The sequence below is a fragment of the Pogona vitticeps genome, chromosome 1, assembly GCF_051106095.1.
Source record: "Pogona vitticeps strain Pit_001003342236 chromosome 1, PviZW2.1, whole genome shotgun sequence".
Lineage (NCBI taxonomy): Eukaryota > Metazoa > Chordata > Lepidosauria > Squamata > Agamidae > Pogona > Pogona vitticeps.
In genome coordinates this window covers 250140315-250164181 of record NC_135783.1, presented here as the reverse complement: position 1 = coordinate 250164181, position 23867 = coordinate 250140315, and the positions used below count along the sequence as shown (strand labels likewise).

Sequence of the window (23867 nt, the reverse complement as noted above, 5' to 3'; positions counted from 1 at the left end):
AGAGTGATGTGCTTCTTTAAGAAGTGGAGGAAGTCGTCTTGAGTGGGGACAGCAAAATGCCTACCTGGGGCTATCCCTAATTTAACTACTAAGAACAAACATAAGAAGAGATCCCCTGGAACATACTACGGTGTTTCCCCAAAAATAAGACAGGGGTCTTAGATTAATTTTTGCTCCAAAAACCACATTAGGGCTTATTTGCAGGGGCCGTTTTATTTTTTTCATGTACAACAATCTAATATATTCAAATACAGTCACGTCATCTTCTGGTTGCTGCACAGTCGTGGAGGGCGGGGTTTCACTTAACTGGGGCTTATTTTAGGAGTAGGGCTTATATTACGAGCATCCTGAAAAATTATACTGGGGCTTATTTTCAGGTTAGGTCTTATTTTCGGGAAAACGGTAACGATCCCTCTAGTTTGCCCGTCCCCATCCTGGTGCTCTTTTATATGGACAAAATTACCTTGTCCAGTTATCCTATTTCAACAGAAATCTGGTGCTTCTGGGAAGCCCCCAAACAGGACATGAAAGCTCTCCCCCATGGTTTGTCCTCAGTGTGTGGTGTTCAGATATCTGCTGCCTCAGAGCACAGATTTTTCATGGAGGTACACCAACTATTAACCATTGACAAGCTGATCATAGCTTTTTCTGTAAGATCCCTAGAGGGAAGTGTTTTTTTTTAAAGAAATGAAGAGCCCAAAAATAGAAATGCTGATAATGCTGATAGTAAAAAAAAAAAAAAAAAAAAGAGAGAGAGAGAGAGAGAGATAAATGGTTCTCTTTCTCTGCAGTTACAGTCATATATATTATAATTAGAAATGTTGCAGCTGAGCAGCGCAGTCTCATGTCTTGCTGCAAAGCAATGTGCGATCCACACTTTACGAGGATTCAGGTGCCGCATGGTCTTGAACAGCAACCCAAACATTAACTCAGAAGAGGGCACAGTGACATCCACATGCGTGGATGATAGTCACTGACCCAAATAATGTATACAGAGAAAGAAAATGCACCCATACTTTGAGAAGGACCCAGTTATTTGTCTTATACGGAAGACACCTCCCTTTCAGATATGGCTGTCTTAGGGCAGAACTAGTCCAAAATGATATCCCAAGAGACAAGAGAGTTTTCCACTTATCTGTCTCTATTACTGTATTGCCAGATGCACTCTAGTTCAGCTTCATAAGACGCTAAAGGGGCCCAACAAGAGGTGTCGAACTCTATGCTTGGCTCAGTATAATGCCAATGTCCTTTTAATAGATTCACAACCTACGGTGAGGGTGAGCTTTATCAGCAGTCTTTGGGGTCTGCCCTGCAATGGTCAGTTGTACTCTGGAAGCTGCTGGAATAAATTGGTTGCTGTGTGGAGCGATCTGCAAGAGTTTATGCACTGATTCCCTGTAGCCTGGATTCTTCTGGGTGGCTCTTCTACGACTGCGTCTCCATTTAACTATAGAACTCTGATTACAGTTTAGTATGGCCTGTTTCCTTCTTTCTTTCTGCCTTTGTGTCTCTTTAATCATATAAAAGTTCCATGCCAATGCAAACAGCTAGACTTTGGTCTGATGCAAGCGGCCATTTCATACTGCTAGCAGTCACCTGTTAATGAAATGGTATAACAGTGCACATTTGACATTTTGGTGGCAGAAGAGGTGCTTATCATTTTATTCTGTCTCCCAAGTTATGAATCCAGGTGTTTGGAGGAGAGCCACTATGATTCCCAGCTCCTTCCTGACTTGCTAAATACAGGATGATGTAGTCACTGAAGCAGCATAGCCTAGCTACATTACTGTCAGGATCTTGTGTAGGATCAAGCTGCCTCACCAGTTAAGATTTAAGATGGTCACACACTATCTGTTATACCAGACCTGGGCAAAGTGCGGCCCGAGGGCCACATATGGCCCGCGAGCAGCTCCTGTCTGGCCCGCGGATAATTTTGAACATCAAAACCATTTATAACTTTTTGTATAAAGTTGATCAGTTGCTTATCTTTAGCATACCGCAAAAAACCTCTTTAGTATTTGTGAAGATTAACAAGTTTAAAATAAAAACAATCATAACATCACTGTTTCATTTTATTTTCAAGTAAAGTTGGTTCGGCCCCCCGAACACAGTTCAGATTTTTCATGTGGCCCTCCTATAGAAATTAATTGCCCTCCCCTGTGATACATAGTTGTGATCAGTAAAACATAAGCTCTCCATCAGCTATGCATATTAAAGAGATTATGTTGACCCACCTCTGCCAACTGCTTTGAATTGTGCAGATGAAAGTTGCCAGCTACAGAGAGAGAGTTATTAGTGCTGTTAGTTTCCCCACAATCCTTTTTTTTTGCACACTTTCATCCACCTAAGCAAGCATCTAGCCTGATTCCGCTGCTTTTTTCCTCTATTCATCTATCATTCTGATTATCGCTGCTTCGCTTCCTCGTAAACAACGTACAGTGACTAACCAACCACTTCAAATCCTTCTAGAAGAGGATTTTCATCAAACCTTCCTTACACATTGATTTCTACTGTCATAAGCTTTTTGGAGCATGAATCTTAATGACCTTGCACAGTTAATCAGCTGCATGCTATGCTATTGATGTTCTCCAAATATGCCATTAAGATGATGTTTCTGACTGAATTCATCCTTGCGACTGGCTTAAGGCATGAACATGCTATGAAAGTGCACCTTTCTGAATTTATGGTTTCCAAAGGAATATGATGAGATCAAGATCTATGCTTCTTGGATTATCAAAAGTAAACCCAAACGTATCACATGGTGCACTAATGTGAATCTGTGTTTTATAGGTAGCCTCCAGGAAGAGAAGGTAGTGAAAATATACCTACAGCTTCTAAGGAAGATGTTCCCAGTGTCCCCACCCATCAGAAAGGAGTGCTGCCAAGTCCAAGCTGTGTTTTAATTCTACAGTTTAATTCGGGCTGGTAGGTTGATTCAAAAATGTTTATTACAAGGGACTTCCTTTGTGTTTTGTTTCGAAGTAATTTAGTACATACATTCATATAACATAGTGCATTTCCTCTATTCCAAAAACCACTGAATTTTCTGTCTGGAATTTTTATATGCCAGGCATCATTGTAAGGATGTACACTTAAACAGAAGATATTTCATGCCGATTTGCTGTGTTCTGGTACTTTGGAGTGGGGCGGGGCAGGGGGAAGAATACTATAACAGCTTCGAAGCACTAGATTCTTCCATGTCTGAAATGACATGTCAAGTTATGCATTCCTTATTTAAAGAGGCTTCTCATTTGTTGACCTCCCCTGAATAGGCTTAGGAGATACTGTACAGTACTTTGATTGACCCAGGGTTGCTTCAAGATGGTTTCTAAAACCATTAGTGACAGATGTATGTCTGCAAACATGAGCACCCAGCAGATTCCCAGTATTTGATCATGGAACTCATGCCTTTGTTGGAAAGTGAACCTATGTCTAACTCCAAAATCTTCAGTACAGTCAGAAGTTTAATGAGCAGCTATTGACAATTGTTTTAATCTGGTAGCCAAAGGTTTTTAAATTAGTCCAGGTGCTGAAATTAGTATGAGTGGGAGGGTGACCTGATCTTGCGTCCGTTTTCTTTTAATATCTTGCTTTGTTTGGTACTTTGTAACTTTTGTACTTTCTAAACTTTTGAGGTTGCTTGTTGACGGAACTCCAGCTTCTATCGAGCATGTTTTTCCTTTGTTGCTTATCCAGAAGTATAATATCCCACTTATTAAAATAAACTGTTAAAATGAACATTATTAAAAGGAACTCTATAAGTTGCTCATCTGAGTATAGTATTGCCATTTCATTTTCTAAAATTGGAGGTGGCATAATATGGAGGTAAATATCTGAGTAACACATAATATTTGGCTAACGAGTGAAAAATTATCTTTATAACTTGGTTAGGCCTGCACATGTAATCTGTTGATGATGGTTTGGGGCATCCACCTATTATATAATGAACTGTTTCTATTGTTGTTATTAGTTGATTTACCGTTACCCTGACATACAACCCTGCTATCATATCCATATAGATCTCTGAGGCCTGAAAATAGGACAAAAAAAAATAGCAGGAATCAGAAGCAGGAAAAGACTAAATGGGATCCAGAGCTGTGAAAGAGGGTTTTAACAGTAAGGAAGTAATAGCTGCATTAGTCCAGATCTTGGAGAAGGCACCATTTTAGACTATAGAATCTCCTAGCTTTCATTGTGGAAATGCTGGCTAGGGAACTGAGAAGAGGTGACTTTTCTAGGCTTTTATGGGTGCTATAAACAAGCAAATGCAGGAGAAATAACATGCTGTCCAATAGGACTGCTTTGATACAAGCAGGGAAGACAGAGGTGCAGCATGCTGTATGTTCTCTATACCAGATCAAGACACTCCATATCTCTTTGCCCATGAGCGCAAGAGGAATCCGTTGCTTTTTTCCTGAGGGAGGTGAGACCAAGCAATAGGGAGGTGTCCTATTTGAACTGTACCTATATTGACAGACAGGTCCTAGCCTGTCCTGACAGAAGGAATTCCTCTCTTCTAGTTCTCACTGTGTTCGGCAGGTTTGTCCCTCCTTCAGCTCTGTGTGCCAGATGGGACAAAAGCAACACATTTTGTTCTTTGGGGGGGGGATGTATTTGCCCAGGAAAAGACAAGTTGGCTTGTTTGGAGAAGTGTGCAGTACACTACAGTCTCACATTCTGGTGTAGCCCTCATGAAGACATACCTCAGAGCTTTTCATGAAGGATTTACTCCCAAGTAAGTGGCTGGCGAGGTGCTTGGGTAAGCACACTGTCATCCTGAAGCAACTCTGTGAGGCCCTTGAGAGTCGAGGAATGTTTGGGGAGCCACTGTTGCCATTATTGGGGGGTGGGGAGAGGGACGAGCTGCCGCCACCCATCACCAAAGAGTGGACTAGGAACATGGAGACAATGAAAGTGAGAAAGTGCTCTCCCCCTGGCCAGCTTTCTTCTGACCAGGGAGAGGGCAAGGAGTGAGTGGCAGGCTGGCCCAGAAGGAGCCGCCCTCTCTGAATCAAGTCCCTGCACATCATGAAGGAGCTGGGTAACTCTGGAGGAGTAGGAGGGCCCAGGTGCCCTGGCACCCACCCTCTTCAAAGCAGCTACTAGGTAGCAGCAGTAGCTGAAGGTGACACGGGCAGAAGAAGCAATTGAAACCAGAGATATTACTAGGGAAGAATGCAAAAAGACAATTCCTGTAGTAAACAGAAAAAAAACCTAGGTGGATGATGGAAGAAACACAGGAAAGTGTAAAGCAAATGTAAAGCTGGAAGCAAAAGTAAAAGAGGACAGATACAGGGTCAGAATCCTGAATGCAGCTTTTCAGAGACTATCACAAAGAGACAAAGAGAACTATTACAATTACCAACATAAGTAAACAAAGGGAAATGTAAGTCTAGATTTGGAATGCTGAATCGGTCACAGGGAAGCCCGTTACCTGATCAAGAGGAAATACAGAAGGTAGAAACATTGTACTGCAGAAGTAGACAGAAGAGATAAAGGGACGACAGAACCCTTTGAAGAGGAATCCTATGATGAAGAACCTGCAGTTCTAGAAAGTGAAGTGAAAGCTGCTCCAAAAGCAGTACAGGAGACCAGGCAGCCCCATCTTCCCTCTCCTACCACAAGCAGATATTGTACTGTAAAGAACTTCAGGCAAGCCTTTGCTCAGTAGCCAGCTACCTGTATGTGATTTTTTAAGACTGATTGTTATGCATAACTGCTTGGACTGGATTTTTAGTACTATTTGTGTTTTCCAATTTTGTGTTTTCTATTTCTCAGAGTAGCAATTTTTTAAATTGTATACTTATTGGTCTTAGCTTTTATATTGTCTTTTAATAATATAAGAGGCCTCTTTACTCTTTGTTCTTAGCTTTCAATATTGTCTTTTAGTGATGTTAACCCCCATTCTAGCCACATTGTTTTCAACTTTAAATATTGTATTTCACTGTTGTGAGCTGCCTTGGGTCCTTTTCACGGAGAAAAACAGGGCAGAAAATATTTTAAATAAAAACAAACAAATAAAATATCAACAGACTTATTTCAAGCCACAGACAAGGAATCTATCAAAATCCTTACAAGAATATGCCAACAAATATGGAAAACAAAACAATGGCCCACAGACTGGCAATTTTCAATAGAAATTCCAGACCCCAACAAAGGAGATGCCAAGGAGTGCAGTAAGTGTAGGACTATTGCTTTAATTTCTCATGCAAGCAAAGTGATGCTCAAGGTGTTGCAGCAAAGATTTTTACCTTACATGGAGTGAGAAATTACTGATGTTCAAGCTCGATTGAGAAAAGGAAAAGGAACCCAAGATCATATTGCAAATATCTGCTGGCTACTGAAGCACACCAAAGAATTTCGGAAAAAGATCTGTAGATGCTTTATAGACTATAGCAAAGCCACTGGTGGTTTGAATCATGAGAAATTATAGGTTGTTCTGAAATAAATGGGTGTGTCTCAGCACTTCATTGTTCTGATGCATTATCTAAATAATGAAGAAGAAGCTACCATTAAAACAGAATATGGAGAACAGAATGATTTCCTACAGATAAAGTTGTTAGACAATGATATGTTTCATCCCCTTATATGTTAAATCTGTACACAGAACATATTATATGGAAAATCAGACTAGATTCAGAAAGAGGAGGAGTGAAAATTGGTGGAAGAAATATCAATAATGTAAGATATCCAGATGACATCATCTTTCAAGCAGAAAGCAGCAATGTGGAAACAACTTAGGATGAAATTGAAAGAGGAAAGTTCCAAAGCAGGTTGAAATCAAATTTCAGATTAAGAAGACAAAAATAATGATTACAGAAGAACTACACAATTTTAATGATGACAGTGATGAAATCAAAATAAAAAAATTGTATGCCTTGGTTCAACTATCAATCCAAATGGAGAATGCAGCCAAGAAATCAGAAGCAGATTGAGACTCAGAAGGGCAGCAATAAAGGAATTAAAAAATATTATCAAGTGTAAGGATATGTCACTGGAGACCAAGACCAAGCTCATTCACACTCTTGTATTCCTGATTACTATGTACACATGTGAAAACTGGATAGTAACGAATGCTGACAGGAAAAAAATTGATTTGTTTATATGGTGCTAGGGGAGAACTTTGCAGAAACCCTGAACTACCAGAAAGATGAACAAGTGATCAAATCAAACCTGGACTGTCTCTGGAGGCAAAAATGTTGAAACTGAGGCTTTTCTACTTTGGGTACATTATGAAAAGGCAGGATTATCTGGGAAAGATCACAGTGCTGGGAAAGGTGAAAAAGGCAGTAGGAAAAGAGGAAGACCAAATGAGAAATGGATCAACTCCCTAAAGGAACCACAGGTTTGAGTTTACAAGAGCTGAGCTGGGCTGTTGAGAACAGGACCTTTTGGAGATCATTCATGGAGTCGCCATAGATTGGAGGTGAAGTGATGGCATGTAACAACAATAAACAGGGACACGGTTCCCAGCCTCCCCCAAAGGAAAGAATGGTGGTGTGTGTACACTTGGCAGAAGAAAACCATCGCAACACAAGCCTGCACTTGGCCTCCGTTTGCTGCTGGAGATAAAGGTTCGTTTGCATCCCAGGTGCTTGGTTTTCCAGCAGGCAATGAAATTGTCCTCCAGCAGGGCTAAGAGCCAAATCAGACAGGCGTGTTTTGGCTAAAGACATGGGCACTGCTTCAATAAAAGTGAAGCATACTCCTTCCCTGGCTTTATCAATATGCCCTTCACTGCTTGAAGATTCCCCAGGCCAGTCCATTTCTGTCCTCAGGAACTGCACCTGCCAGTCTTGGTCCTCAGCCTTTCAACTCCAGATTCCCACCATTAATCCTCAAGAACCACCTTTCAGTGCCTTGCTTTGCAAGATCCTGCAGTATGGATCCCCAAAACATGTTCCACTCTTGTAGCTTGAAGGCAGAAATAGTAATAATTTTTTTAAAAACAGTCACTGTTGGCTTAAGGTGCCAACTCTGCTCTGGGATTGAATTCTTTGGTGGTGTGAAATGAGGCCAAACTTGGCAGTTGCTAAAGTACTGTATCCTTCCATGTGCAAGTTCAGTCTTGTGTGCAAGGCCTGTGGATGGCCACACCCGGGCCTGGGATCCTCCCGCCACCATTCCAGCATTAATGGAGACTCATAGCTCTGAAGTGCCAAGGAAGCACAAAGTCTCTTTCTTCAGTAGTGTGAGTAGCAGAAGAATGTTCCCAGACAGTACCAAGGCATTGAAAAACTACAGTATTGCTATTCCACTGCAGCCAACGTCCCACATGCTCTGGAGGACACTAGCCATCTTCTGTGTAACTTGTTCCAGAATTTTCCATCAGCAACAATGCACTTAGTACAGCCTTCCTGAACATGGTCCCTTTCAGACATAATACCCACAACTCTAACCATCCCCGTGTAATTCAAGCCGTCTGGAGTGCACCAAGTGAGGGAAAGCTGCCTTAAAACACTACTCTTTTGTCTTTTTTAGTGTCAATAGCTTTGACACGGTATGAGGGGGACACTCCAGCTGTCTCTTTGCCTAGGCCCCACCCCTCCTGGCGGACCTCACGGAGATCCTCTCTGAGGGTAAAGAACTCAGGGGAAGAGTGCTAGTGGCCATCCAACCTGGGGCCCTTACAAAACGGCATAGGCAACTGGCCACACTGGGCCCATTCTGGTTTAAATGTGGAGCTGGCAGAGGAAGCCCAATGAGCATCTTTGGCACATCCTCCAAAAACTGCTGGGACTTGGGAACCTTGGCCAGCCCATCACTACTGGCCTTCTCTAAAGGGCAGTAGCGTTCCGGGGTCAGTATTGTCAATGAGACTCCAGCTGGAAACACCAGGGGGCCAGTGAACAGAAGATGGGCCCAGCTGAGGACTGAGAGCAATGGGGGGGGGGAACGCTAGTGGAGTTAACTGAGACTCCCCATGGACAGTCAGGTTGGAAAAAGTCAGGCACCCCACCAACCCTTGTGCCCGGTTCCCTTACTTTCATAAAGAGCAGTCCTAGTGACTGAGAGAGAGCCTGGGATCCATGGAGGCTAACGTCAAAGAGACCCTCTTGGACACCCCCACCCTGGGTGGAGGTGACAGTGGTCACACATGGCTAATGATTTATTGAGAAACCAAACTTATCGAAGGCCAGCACGTATGCCATATACTGTACCTTTTTCAGTGTGTGCAGTTTTCACCACTTGTTAAAATAATTATTTCAGATAGCACTAGACCACTACAGCAAAAATGGTACATGACACAAAGCTTATGTGGAATGTGTATTGAGCTGTGATTAAATCACTTATCCTGGGAGGCCATTGTGCACATGGAAAGCAGAGTTCTTAAAAAGAGAGAGGGGGGGGGGGAGAGAGAAGCAGAAGCAGGACTAGGGGGATCTGCCCTTGTATAGATTGTACTGTCCTTCCCTCAACTGTGGGTGGGGGGAGGAAAGGGGGGGATGTTTCTCCTGTATGAGGAATGACAGAAGCAAAGGGGGGAAAATGTGGGAGGATTACACAGAGATGACAGTGATGAGTAGGCTGCTGGTAGAATGTGAGTGAAGAAGCCGCCATAAACCCTCAACTGGAAGCAGCCTATATCTTTGGCCACTCTTATCCAGCTATTTAACCACATCTCTTTAGTGCTGCCTCCTCCAGTTTGGACTCTCTTTACATGGACCATTTAATTCCAGCACAACGTATCATATCCTGTTCAGAACTCTCTAGAAGGAAAATGTACCCAGGCGTCCCTTAAAGACAGTGAAAACAGTGCTCCCTTTAGCCATGCCAACAGCCCCCTGGTGGCTTATAGACTCTTAGGGGCGGGATGCACTTTCCTCATAATTTGAGGTGAGCTTCCATTCAGTCCATGAGACTCTATGGGGATCCTCCCTAAGGGGAAAGGGAGCCCAGCCAGTGCATGAGCAACTGTAGCTGGGGAGGAGAAGCTGGCAACACCATCAGGGCATGAGTGTAGATGGAGGATCTGACCAAAGGAGCTCTAGATGTGGAACAGCCCTGCTCCACTTACAGACAATGACACCCAGTGCCACAGCAAATGGAACAAATAAATTAAAAAGGTGGTCAAAAGCTTGCTGTTCCGTCGCTGGATCTGCCGTGGTCATTTCTTTGGGCACTGCTTTTATTACAACTAGGAATGCTGGCCGTTCTCAGCTTCTTCCTTCCTGCTTCTCTTCCAATGCCAGGGAGGATCCTGGCACCAGCTCCTGCTGACTCAAGCCTCTTCCCGCCATTAGTAGCAAACGAGATGCTCTTGCTCTGAACTCTGCTGGCTTGGCACTGCCGGTTGTGTCTGCCACTGAAAGACCCGAAACAAAACCCACCACTAAACATTGTGAGCTGGTGAGCTAGGCTTCATTTCTACAGGCGCCCAATCCTGTATTTGCTAAGATAATAAGGTAGGGACATGGAGGTCCTTGCCTGGCACAGCTGAGGGGTGGGAAGCAACTCCTCTAAAGTAATGTTGTTGCTTTTTTACAAAAACAGGGAAAGGCCAACATTGTTACTTCGTTTCAATGAAATAAAAGCAAGTGTTAGATTTTTGCTTGAAGAGTTATACCAATAGTCAGTGCACAAATGTTACTTTTTGGATGAAATTGCCGCGATTTTTAGTGAGTTTTATCATATGCAATTTATTTAATTCTGCTTTAGTCCCCTGTGGGACCAATATGCTTTGCAACACACATTTTAAATCATTATAACTAAACCCTACTATTTATTTATTTATTTATTTATTTATTTATTTATTTATTTATTTATTTATTTATTTATTTATTTATTTATTTATTTATTTATTTATTTATTTATTTATCTGGTCATTGCGACCACTCTAGGCGGCTTACAAGCACATAATACGACAATAAATATAAAAAAGAATTATTACACTAAAATAGTCAGTTCTTCAAGATGGCAAAAAAAACAACAACACACACACAAAAGAAAAAGAGAAAGGGAAAGAATCAGAGATTAACTGGAGGGAAGGCCTGCCTAAACATCCATGTTTTTAATTGGTTTTTTAAAATACCCAAATCCCTTATGAATACACAGTGGAAGTGAAGAACAGATTTAAGGAACTAGATTTGGTGGACAGAGTGCCTGAAGAACTATGGATGGAAGCGTGTAACATTGTACAGGAGGCAGCAACAAAAACCATCCTAAAGAAAAGGAAATGCAAGAAAGCAAAGTGGCTGTCCAACGAGGCCTTAGAAATAGCAGAGAGGAGAAGGGAAGCAAAATGCAAGGAAGATAGGGAAAGTTACAGAAAATTGAACGCAGACTTCCAAAGAATAGCAAGGAGAGACAAGAGGGCCTTCTTAAATGAACAGTACAAAGAAATAGAGGAAAATAATAGAAAAGGAAAAACCAGAGATCTGTTCAAGAAAATTGGAGATATTAGAGGAACATTTTGTGCAAAGATGGACATGATAAAGGACAAAAATGGGAGGGACCTAACAGAAGCAGAAGACATCAAGAAGAGGTGGCAAGAATACACAGAGGAATTGTACCAGAAAGATCTGGATGCCCCGGACAACCCAGATAGTGTGGCTGCTGACCATGAGCCAGACATCCTGGAGAGTGAATTCAAGTGGGCCTTAGAAAGCCTGGCTAACCACAAGGCCAGTGAAGGTGATGGCATTCCAGTTGAACTATTTAAAATCTTGAAAGATGACGCTGTTAAGGTGCTACACTCAATATGCCAGCAAGTTTGGAAAACTCAACAGTGGCCAGAGGACTGGAAAATATCAGTCTACATCCCAATACCAAAGAAGGGCAGTGCAAAAGAATGCTCCAACTATCGTACAATTGCACTCATTTCACACGCTAGCAAGGTTATGCTCAAAATCCTCCAAGGTAGGCTTCAGCAGTATGTGGACCGAGAACGCCCAGAAGTACAAGCTGGATTTCGAAGGGGCAGAGGAACTAGAGACCAAATTGCTAACATGCGATAGATTATGGAGAAAGCCAGAGAGTTCCAGCTGCCTAGAGTGGTCCTCGCCAACCAGATAGGCGGGGTATAAATTAAATAAATAAAAAATAATAATAAATAAAAATATCTGCTTCTGCTTCATTGACTATGCAAAAGCCTTTGACTGTGAACCACAGCAAACTATAGCAAATCCTTAAAGAAATGGGAGTGCATGACCACCTTATCTATCTCCTGAGAAACCTTCATTGACTGCGCAAAAGCCTTTGACTGTGTAGACCAGTGATCCTCAACCTTGGGCCTCCAGATGTTCTTGATCTACAACTCACAGAAGCCTTCACCACCACCTCTGCTGGCCAGGATTTCTGGGAGTTGAAGTCCAAGAACATCCGGAGGCCTAAGGTTGGGGACCACTGGTGTAGACCACAACAAACTATGGCAAGTTCTTAAAGAAATTGGGACTGCCTGACCACCTTATCTATCTCCTGAGAAATGTATATGTGGGACAGGAAGCAACAGTTAGAACTGGATATGGAACAACTGATTGGTTCAAAACTGGGAAAGGAGTACGACAAGGCTGTATATTGTCCCCCAGCTTATTTAACTTATATGCGGCCTGAAACTCAACATAAAAAAACTAAGATCATGGCCACTGGTCCCATCACCTCCTGGGAAATAGAAGGGGAAGATATGGAGGCAGTGACAGATTTTATTTTCTTGGGCTCCATGATCACTGCAGATGGAGACAGCAGCCCCTAGCACTTCTTCACCTCTCCCCACAGTCGACTGCTCAGCAACTGAGTGGGGGGACTTGTCACTGTGGGTCAGCTGTGGGGAGAGGTGTGGAAGTGCCAGTGGGACTATGTCCATGATCGATGCAATGACGATGTTGACAGATGCATGCACTGCACCACACAGGGCCTGGTAAGTGACTGGGATGGTTCGGGGGTGGGGGGAGGGAATGGACTGTGGTGGCAGCTGTGCTGGCATGCTGCTGTGCTTTGTATTCGTATCCCCTGGATACACATGTCTCTATGTAGCCTGCATAATTAAATTATAAAGCACTACGGGGCAGTATATAAGCAGCATGCTTTATCATTAAAAGGGGACAAGTCTAGGAGCACCCACCGAGAAGGCCCTGTCTCTTGTCCTTATCAAACATTTCTGTATGGGTGGTGGAACAGAGAGGAAGACCTCCTCTGGGGTTCTTAAGACCAGGGCTGACTCATATAGGGGAGATATAATCCTTCAGGGTAAATAACATTAAAATGCTGACAATTACCTTTTAACATGTTATATTAATTGTTACTCATTTAAAAGGGGTTGTTGTTGTTTAGCTGTTAAGTCATGTCCGACTCTTCGTGACCCCATGGACCAGAGCACACCAGGCCCTCCTGTCTTCCACTGCCTCCTGGAGTTGGGTCAAATTCATGTTGGTAGCTTCGATGACACTGTCCAACCATCTCATCCCCCGTCATCCCCTTCTCCTCTTGCCTTCACATTTTCCCAACATCAGGGTCTCTTTTTTTGTAGATATTACCCCTTAAAAGACCCTGATGTTGGGAAAGTGTAAAGGCAAGAGGAGAAGGGGACGACAGTTACCCCTTAAAAGGGGTAATATCTACCCCCCAAAAAAGGCTTTAAAAAAGTAATAATTTCAAACTGTGGCATTTACACATCTTAGTGTGTTCTTTCTCATATTCAGTCTGTTGTCAAGTTATGCCTTTGCACGTTACAAATTTATGACCCTTCCTCTTTGTCCTCTCTCTGGCAAGAACTCAGGTCCACGGATTTTCATCTTTTAAAGATACAGGGTCTTTCTTGCCCTGCTCATTCCCCACTCCAGACCATCTCCACCCCTCAGAGAAGAAAAAGAGCAAGCTGAACTCCTTGTTTTTCTTTAAACTGGTGGAAGCAAGATAAATGACAGGGCAAAAAAGCCCTGAGCTTCTCAAGTATTCTCTGGGTGGCCGGAGGGCAACCCTGGCCCCTAATCATATGGCAACATGGAAACATCTTCACTAAGAATAACAACACATTATAATACATCACAATCCAAAGACATGTCCACAAAAGCACACATTAAAATATAATAGTCTTTCAGGTGCCACATGTTTTTGTCTTTTGTTTTGTTTTGATTTTGCCTGATGTGCTTGCACAGCCTAACACAGCTACCTCTTCTACACCTCCACTACAATACAGAGAAAGAAACATACACATTGTTCTCGCAAAATATGCTACAGAGGGAAAGAGGAGATACTCTTGTGCCCCAGGGAAGCAAGGAGTATGAAACGAAAGATAGTGTTTTCTCTGGACGGAGCAACTGTCCCACTCCCTGCATTTGATTGTCTCCAAGGCTTTTCTTTGGAAAAGTGGACTCAAGGGTTCAAGAAGCAGAAATAGACTCCAGACCTTAGGGGAGTTTAATAAGAGGGCATATTATTTCATGCATAAATAGGCCACCCTGAAACATGATGTTAGAGGCCATTGCACAGCAGCTGTCATAAATGTTCCGGAGAGCATAAAGCTGAGCTTGAAAGCCAGACCCAATTCCCTGAGCATCTGAGAGTTCATGACTATACCCTCTTGTCTATCTACTAAAGCAGCCTCCTCCTGAAACTTTCTGCTTGTGCGGTCAGAATGTAAACAGTTTTGATGGGGTAATCAATGTAGTTTCTCCTGGAAACATTTTAAATGGTTTGATGAAGGTCAGCACCACTCATTCTAGGGCAGTATAATCTGCATAATTGGAGGTTAAGAAAACACATTTCAAAAGGATCAAAGACAACCAAGTGGGAAAGGAACTAAGTGTGTTGCAATGGGATGAATGTATGAATGGAGGCAACAGAGAACATCAGAACTGTCACGCATGAGGTTAAAAGGCCAACTACAGATCCTCCGTTTTTACTTTGCAGGTTAAATTTGCAGTGGATTTATAGAGATCGTAAAAGCAATGCTTTGTTTGTCAAGAGTTGTGTGAAGGAAAACGTAGGTTATTCTGTCAAGGCCATTGCAAGGTGTGTTTTGCTTTCAGTGCAGGACAATCCTGCTTGTAGCACACACTCTGCTGTTCCACTTCTAACAGTGCACCTCAGGGCATGTTTACAGGGTGGATTTATATGAGATAATTGCTTCTATCTGTGGATAATTGTCTATAAGTGAATCTGCCATCAAAAACATTTTTTGCCTCATCACAAGAAGCCACCTAATATGGAAAAACAAGCCATGAGGTGATATGCTAAGCAGCTCAGCTTGGAAAAGTTTCATGTTTTGGACATTAGGGTACTGAATCCCTTGGCCAGCAGGGCTAGTGGCTATGCTAGCTAGGGAACTGTGCAAGTGGTAGTCCAGAACATGTTCATCAGGGTCAATTGTGATTGGGCCTGGGAAAAATGCCCCCCCCCTTCCTTCCTTCCGAATGCCTCAGTGTCACAGGGAGTTTACCAAAAGTAGATACAAAATGCAGAGAAGGGGGTTCGGTTAGCCCTGTAATGAGAAGGGGAACCTTGGGTAAAGCAGATGCAACAGCAGCCACCATCTTCATTTTCCCAGAATGCCTCTGGGCCCCAATGAACTGCAGGTTACAAGTGGGAGGCATTTGGGTATTACAAGTCAACATGACTACAAAACCTCTTCCAGAATTTTTTCTTTAAAACTCGGGCTCTAAAACATGTTTTAAAATAATTTAAGTGTCCTTGGGCTCCACCACTTGCCCCAATTAACGCAGTACAGGAAATTTCTCCCATGAGAATTTCAGCCGTTCTCGTCCAATTTGATGGGTGGTAGTGGTGGAATTATCTTTAAAAAGAGTTTCAAAGGAAGAGAAATTTAGCAGAAAATCTTTTTTTTTAAATTAACAACTTGGGATAAGGTAAGGGGTACAGAAGGTAAAGGGGGATATGAGGGAAGAAAAAAGGAGGGGGGGGAGAACACAAAATGTACTGGCATCCAATCTATTCATGTTGCAATATCAGCTCGACTTTCCACTTTTCTTCTATTTGATTGCCCTCCAGGTTTTAACTTACATTTACATCCTAGTTTTAATAGGTGAGGTTCAGGATTCTTGTGTTTTATCTCACTTAATGATGTGGTTGAGGAACATGTGTCAACACCATGCCTTTCATTGTACAGTCATCTCTGTGGCAGCTGGGAGCCTTCTCAGCTTCCCACACTTCGGTGAAAGGCTAGGGGGGAAAAATGTCCTAATGTAGTTACTCCCAAACAAGCTCCTTCTATATCAAGAAATATGGACAGCCAGGTAGGCAGCAGGCTGATGAGGAGAAGTGAAACAGGGGAAAATAAAATAAAAATAAAAATGCAGCACTCCTGGCAGCGTTGTGATAGGTTCCAAAATGGAATGAAATAACTTATAAAAGGCCCAGAGAATAGGGCAGAAAAATGGCAAGGCAGAAATGGCTGGACTGCTTTTTTGTAGAAATGAGACTTTTCTGAAAATGGATGGGCAAATGATGTTACAGAACTAGCTTTGCCCTTTTTCTTGGAGTGGGACGCGGCATCGCCTGCTCTTATGTCTGCTGTAGGGAAATGACATTATAAACATCTGCTGCAGAGATGAAATAGATCTACAGTAACGCCTCCAAATGTAATATTTGAGAGGCCCTGGGGAAGGTGCCAATCCCTGAAGAGTAACAACAGGAGCCGAGCCAAAATTTCTTAGGAAATATTGCCCCCCCCAAAAAAAACATTCTAAGATGTTTCTGTTTAAATATTCCCCTAGAAACATGAGGTCAGTTCTCAGAATGTATTCCAAATTTTCTTCAGAATTTTTTTCTGGTAGTCCCTCCCTGCCACCATTATTGCAATGCCCTAAAATAACACCAGGTTTCAAAAAACCCGTGTGGAAGAAGCAAATTGGTGGTTAGGCTGCTAGCCCAGTCACTGCTTTTTCCCCCTGGCAGTTGTTGTTTAGTCGTTAAGTCGTGTCCGACTCTGTGACCCCATAGACCAGAGCACACCAAGCCCTCCTGTCTTCCACTGCCTCCTGGAGTTCGGTCAAATTCATGTTGTTCGCTTCCGTGACACTGTCCAACCATCTCGTCCTCTATTGTCCCCTTCTCCTCTTGCCTTCACACTTTCCTAACATTGGGATCTTTTAAAAGTTATTTGAGGTAAATAGGAAGGAACATGTGTTACAGCCTCTGTTTACATTGATACTTATGTCTGAGAGACTGTTGGAGAATTTCTCCTTCACCTGTAGAAATTTGGTGAAACTGTTTCTGTGCCTCCATAAAGATAGGAAAATTTTGAAGGGCCGTTTAAACCTAGCCATAGTTCTAACGCTCGGCCTGAGATTTGCTGTTGTATAGATAAAGCACATCTTGTTCACAGACAGAAACCAGATGGACAAAGGTGAACCCCACTCCCTTTATCCCTGACTTAGCTATGGTCTTCCGTCAGAAAATTCAGAGTGCTGTAAACAAAACGAAAACTCCTTTTTAAGAAGCTCTGCAAACTAGTGTGAGAGGAACAAAACATCTAAATTCTTCTGAGTTAAGCTTGGCTGATCTAGATTTTGTCATCTCTTATTTCTCTGGTTCTGGTGTTGGGTTCATAAGAATCGAGTGGGTTCTGTCTTGTATTTAACAACAATTGAAGACGAACAGCTCGTGTGAAGTGCAACCCAGTCTGCAGGAATTTGAGGGAAGAAGTGGTGGAAAAGCTGCAGCAGTATATTTGCATAATTTGCATGTATAGCATGTACCACCACAACACGGTGGTTGTATACCTTAAAATACATTTAGGACTGTAGCGAGAACCCTCCTTCTCATAGACATCTCCTTCCTCTTCCCTTGACCTAAGAGGAGAACCAGGTCCAAGAGCTCTGCCAGGAAGCATTTTAAAAAGTAGATCACAGTCTCTTGTATGCAACCTGAACGTATTAACTCAGGTTCAGCAGATGATGCAGGTTTGAACACCCAAGTGGCTATTATATGAATGCCACCTCCCTTGCTCAACTTCAGATGATTCAGGTTTAGTAAACAGAGCACCTATATTACCCTGAGGAGAACTTTACTGCTCTCTGAATTGCTCTCTTCTAATTTCTGAGAAAGTGTGAAAGTGTGATATGTCCTTACTACTCAGTAGGACAACAACAGACCTATTTACCAAATGGTTAAGTGTGCACTGTCACAGGACACAACTTGAAAACCTCTGTCTGCATTCACTCAGTGAAGCTTCGAAGACTGACAGAGCACAACAGATTCAACTGAGTCCCCCAGGGTTAATCCCAACCAGTTCTGATGTAGGTGCAATGAAATTTGTCAGCATCTCCAGTGCATTGTTTAAAATAGCCATTTCCCACAGGGTTGTGCCATAGTTCAGAGGCCATGAGATATTTTGGTAGGTCCCTACCCTAGTTCTTTATTTATATGCTTTAGTGCTACATAGGCATTAGAATCTGGGTCAGAATCTACACTATAAAATACCAGAATCTGCCACAGCTTTCATCTTTCTTGCTTTTCCTCCAGATTGAGGATAGAATGAAATATGCTAGAAAACATAACTTTTTTTTTTAAAAAAAGAACATATTGTCTGTGACAAAGGACATTCAGATAGCCACTTAAGGGCAGAATGGCCAGTTACACATCAGTAAAAAAAAAAAAAGAAGAAAGGCAGGGAAGACAAAAGGATGGTGTTGACTGGCATAAAATTTCCTATGTTAATTTGGATGTATAGATACATCACTAGAAAAAAATGTTATAAGTTAAGGAGAATTATATACTGTAGTACCCTTTGCCTGAGTGAGGAGGACTGTGATCAGGTTACCTGTCTGCCCACTAAGTCTGCTGTCCAGGTTCCTAGCACTGATGGGCAACTTCAAGGTTTTCCTTCTTCAGATTCTTTAGCTTGGCCACAAATGTGGACTGGAGAGCCTCTTCAAGTGGAGGAGTGCCCTTCCTAAAAGAAGGGGCACATGGCCAACTTACCTAAAAGTCTCACTAGGAACACAAGAAATCCAATGTGAAGGCCCTAGACCTTATGGTAAGTCCCTTAGACGGTCCAATAAAATCATTTATGGCACGAATAATAACATGATCAAATAAACCACCACACCTTTTCTGGATCAGTAATAATGGAAGAGTTGCACTTGATCCCACCCTTTTCCTGAGGAGGATCCTAAATCCAGTTCTCTAGGAGAAGGCTTTGCCCAGCAGGAAATTCAGACATTGTCAGGGTGTGGCCAAATTTTTTTTAAAAAAAGTGGGTAGTGGGGATGAACACATTCTTCAAAGCTACGCCTACCCAAACAGCCTGTGGCACATGTCGATTGCAAAATCCGCACAGTAAAAAAAAAGTTTGAGGTGCACCAATTGGTAATCAAGTTGGGTCCTTCTCCTTAATGAATATTTGCCAGTCTGTTCTTGAGCACAGTTTGTGTCTCGCACTATCATCCATTTTGCAGGCACAAGTTCCTTCTCTTTGTTGATCACTGCTTCCCTTCTCTTTCCAGTGAAGAGTGGATGTGATCTGTAATCATACGTCAGCTGCTCCTACTGAATTAGTGCCTGTTGTGCGGACTTTCAGACATGCCCACTGTCTTTATCCCTGCTACTTTCTTCTGGTCTCTTATTCATGCTTCGATTCTTTAGACCTGGCAGTAATTATTCTGTCAATCCTCACAACAGCCCCATGATTTTTTTTCTCCTGGACCCATTTTAGAGCTGGCTAATGGAAACCAAGGGGAAATTGCTTGTCCACGTCAGTAGAGAGACCTTGTAACTCAACAGTAATTCAAACCAATTCTTCTTTCTCACATCTTGACACTCCCAGCATTCAAGCAGTACCAGTCAGAGTGCACAGGCATTATCTCTTTAAAATAAATATTTTACTTACTGAAATTGATTTGAAGTCTTACTTTTTTTTTTGGCCAACACAAGCCATTTGCCAAGGAAAAGGGCTTGCATTAATGTCCTCTGAAGTCAAGAGCAACTGTTTTTGCTATAATCGGTAGACATTTTTATGCTCTACCATTGCTCTGTGGAAGTAAAACAATGGAAGACGGTCTTGTGGCACCTTAACAACTAAGCCACTTACTATGACATATGCTTTTGTGGATACTGTATAATCCTGCATCAGGTGCACTAATGTCGCTGGCTGATATATAGACACATAATGGAGAAGTGGCAAGAAAAATCAGTTAACTATGAGGTCAGAAGGCATGGCCATGAGTTAATTTAGAAAGCAATTTTTGAAAAGATCTCGAAATGTCTCTTGGAGTCCTTAAGAATATGAACATGATCTACTGCCAGATCAAACAAATTACAGCCCTGTCTAGTCCGTTCTCTGCTTCTGGCAAATTCACAAACTGAAAATCGAAGGCACTGTCATCCCATGCAGGTTGTCCCCAATACTTAGAGACGTGTTTTTTTAAAGAAGCTTAGATATTCCTCTAAAGTATGATGACTAATAGTCACCATTAGATGTATTTTCCTTCACCCCTTCCTCTGTCTTTATCCTCTTTTACAAAGCCCTCTGAACAACAGGTCAATCCATAGAGGTGATTTCCAGAATTCCATGACCCAGTGGGTGAAGAGAGGTCTTCTCATTTAACAGGAGGGGAATTCTACTTGGGAAACAGAGACTTGCTCTCCTGCCACCTGTGACATTCATGGCTGCTACAGGCCTTTAAAATCCAGTTCAGACATTACCAGATGATCTCTACCCGCTAAAGATCACCCTCAACAATAGCAGAATCACAGAAGACAAGAAAAAATGTCATCTTTCCCAGTGGTGCAAGCCCATCCACTCTGCTTATCCAGAAAACCAGTCTATCTGTCCATGGTTGCATCCCATTGCAGGAGCAGAAGATGGCCCACCTGACCTGCATGAGGACTTGTAAGGCAGCAAAAGGCTATGTGCAGCCCCATCCCAAATGTGTGCACTTAAAAGTACATCCCATTGAGTCCAATGTGCCTTGATCCTAGGAAACTCTGCTTCAGATGGCAGCTTTACTGTTTTCTCACGAGACATCTACAAGTACTACAATTACACCCAAGCACCACTACCTGCCCAAGCAGGCATGTGCATTCCTGACTGGAACATGAAAGTAACTGCCATGGATCTTACTGGAGCTGGCACTGCACCTTCTGATTCAGTGCTTGATTAAAGTACCCCAGCATTATCTGCCTTAACTATTCCACATAAACGTCTCCTAGGTGGAAAAGGTAGCAAGAGATCAGAGAAGACATACAGTGCTGGGTGTCCTGGAAGGTCTGCTTCCCTGTAGCATCCTCTCGGAGACGATGGAGGCAAATTCCCACGTGCCTTGGGCCAGGGCTTTTGAAGCTATAGAGGCTACCGACTGGGCAGGTATTTCCTTCTGCAAGCACCTAAGACAATTGAATGCTCACCGTTGAGTAACGGCTGGTGCTACAACAGGGCTGGGCTTGGAGCTCAAATCTGGCCCCACCTACTAATGTTGCCCAACCAGTTTGTTTTCATGTGTTGCTCATTAGAAAAAAAAAGAGTGAAAAATAAAACCCCAAACCCTAAGGCACATCTGCACTTCCTAGGGCAGTACGAAACATGCTTCTCTTGCAGAATGGCAGTAGAGCTAGCTGCTAGATTAGCTGTGGCTGCAGTCTAAGTGGCTGATAGAAAACCTGGCCTTGATGAAGTTCCAGCTTGCAGAGGAAGAGAGCTCAAATGGCTGCAGTGTTTCTCTCCAAAGCTACCTGAACGTACAGTTTTAAGATTCAAGAGCCTCTCAGCAAGGCAGGGTTCTGTTCAGATGAATCAATACCATCCTGGATTAAGAAGGTACTGAGTCATAGGTACACCAACAGAACTGACACTTTTATTGCCTCCGTTTATTTGCTGAGTTAGCAGAAGAGTTTGGCTGATGTTGCCTCTTTCCCATACCTTAGACCTCAATCCTTTGATTTATTTTGTTCCTTATTTCCCTGGTTTCACCCTTGATGTTCGGGGTTACTATTTCAAGAGATGAAATTATTGTGAGGGTAAGGGGCAGGGGGATCACAGGAAGTCTTAAACAACTGCCCTTAGAGATCTTCAATTGTAAAAATCAGTGTCTTAAGAGGATTTGTGGGCATGACTTGTTTTTTTTGTTTTGGAAATTTCGTACAAATTAAGGGGGCAACTACATTGGCAAATAATATGGGAAAAGGTCAACGAGTGGAACAGAGTTACAACATTTTCCGTTGACTACATGACAACTAGTCAACATGAATCAGCTGGGAATATTCTGTGTGTCCCCCCCCCCCAGCAGTCTGTATTATTTTTCTTCCACCATGGAGGTTTCTACTTTTTTTGGGGGGGGGGGTAATGAATGCATTCACATTGTTTCAGCTAGAGGGATTGCTTGTGCCAATGTTGAAGGATCTGTGGCCGCTGTTCTATTTCAAGCCATTCCACCTGACTACAGTAAGAGTGAGGCAAGGCAACACTGAGATGGGAAACTGGCTGTCATTTTAATCTTTTCCTTCCCGAAACCTGGTGCCTGGGTATGCTTCCCTTCCCATTCAACTCTAGTTCTTTCTTTCTTTTTTAAAAGCCTTGGTGTTGTTGTGTTAGGGCACCTAGGAGACCAAAAGGGGGAGAAAAAAACAAAAACCTGAGCAGTCAGCAAAGAACAAGGACAAAACTGCTAATCGGCATTTTTTCCAGCTTGTTAAAGTATGTCTGCTGCAGCCATGCCTCCTTTAGATCTAGATAGCCATAGTATAGTTACTTTAACAAGATGCAAACAAGGCTGATTGCTAATTTTCTCCTCTCTGGTGATCCCTGTGTGATCAGCTAAAGCAAGTTCTGGGGAAATCCAACTTCTGAGGGCAACTTTGCACCGGATCCATTTGCCTTTTTCCTGCGGTGTAGTTGTACCCCAAGCATAATAGTATTAGATTCTAAATGGGTGATTATTGTTTCTGTGCATGTGCATTGATGGCCCTAGATTACTGTCCCATTGCTCTGTCTCCTTGTGACAGGCTGAGAATGCAGATGTCAAGATAAAAGATATAGGGCTCCTGCTATTTTGGAGGTAGGGTGGCCCTGCATTTGACTTTACAGAAGTTGGGCCTTTGTTTGAAGAACCAAACTATAGCTACTCTAACAGGGCTTTCAAGATAAGTGAGTGATTTTACCAGTGCCATCTCCCAGTGAGTTTCCATGGCCACACTCAGATTTAAACCTAATTTCCTGAGTCCTAGTCCATCACTCTGTCCATTACACCACACAGACTCTTAAAAACTACGCTGTAAGTAAGGAAAGCAAACAGTCAACAGCAACATAACTTGGACTCACTACATTTTTTCCAAACAGTTCTTTTTACCTGGCTGGGAATATTACTCACTCATGTGGAGGAAGGAGCTGCCATTTAAGGCTTCCACTTAAAGAAACAGGTTCTACATATTACAAGGTTACTCGCAAATCTCCCTCTACTTAACTACTGGATGTGCTGGTACACTGCTTGATCGGTTCCTCCAAAAACACATTCTAGGATTGGATGCTGAAAGCTAGTCCTGACAAGGGCAGGGAACTTTGAAATCACAGTTTTTACGCCATAATTGCCACTCCAAATTATCTATTTGGATAGAAGGCAAAATCAGGGACTTCAAGCTTTCCAAAGGCAGCAGGATTGAGAGGTGGAACTTTGGCCTCAGTGAATTATAGCTGTAATATTAAGAATGTCAAAAGCAGAAGGGAGAACATAGTTTCTGCTTTTGGTTTCTGTGCAGAGGATAGCATGGAACCTCTCATGGGTCATTATGACTATATGGTGGTTAGATCCACAGTATAATTATACAAATGCGGGAGCAGGTGATACCTTTAATCCAGTGGTTCTTAACCTTTGCTACTCAGGTGTTTTTGAACTGCAACTCCCAGAAACCCCAGCCAGCAGAGCTGATGGTGAAGGCTTCTGGGAGTTGCAGTCCAAAAACACCTGAGTAGCAAAGGT

At 42.7% G+C, this 23867-nt stretch overlaps 1 protein-coding gene across 1 annotated transcript in view; it reads right to left on the bottom strand.

The window, feature by feature from the left end:
* Positions 1-21247, bottom strand: part of PKP3 (plakophilin 3) — a 70627-nt gene extending 49380 nt beyond the window's left edge. Inside the window, exon 1 of the mRNA XM_020784078.3 lies at positions 21144-21247. Coding sequence (XP_020639737.3) covers positions 21144-21182 — 39 coding nt within the window. The 5' untranslated portion in view covers positions 21183-21247. The remainder of the gene's footprint in view (positions 1-21143) is intronic.
* Positions 21248-23867: the final 2620 nt, after the last annotated feature.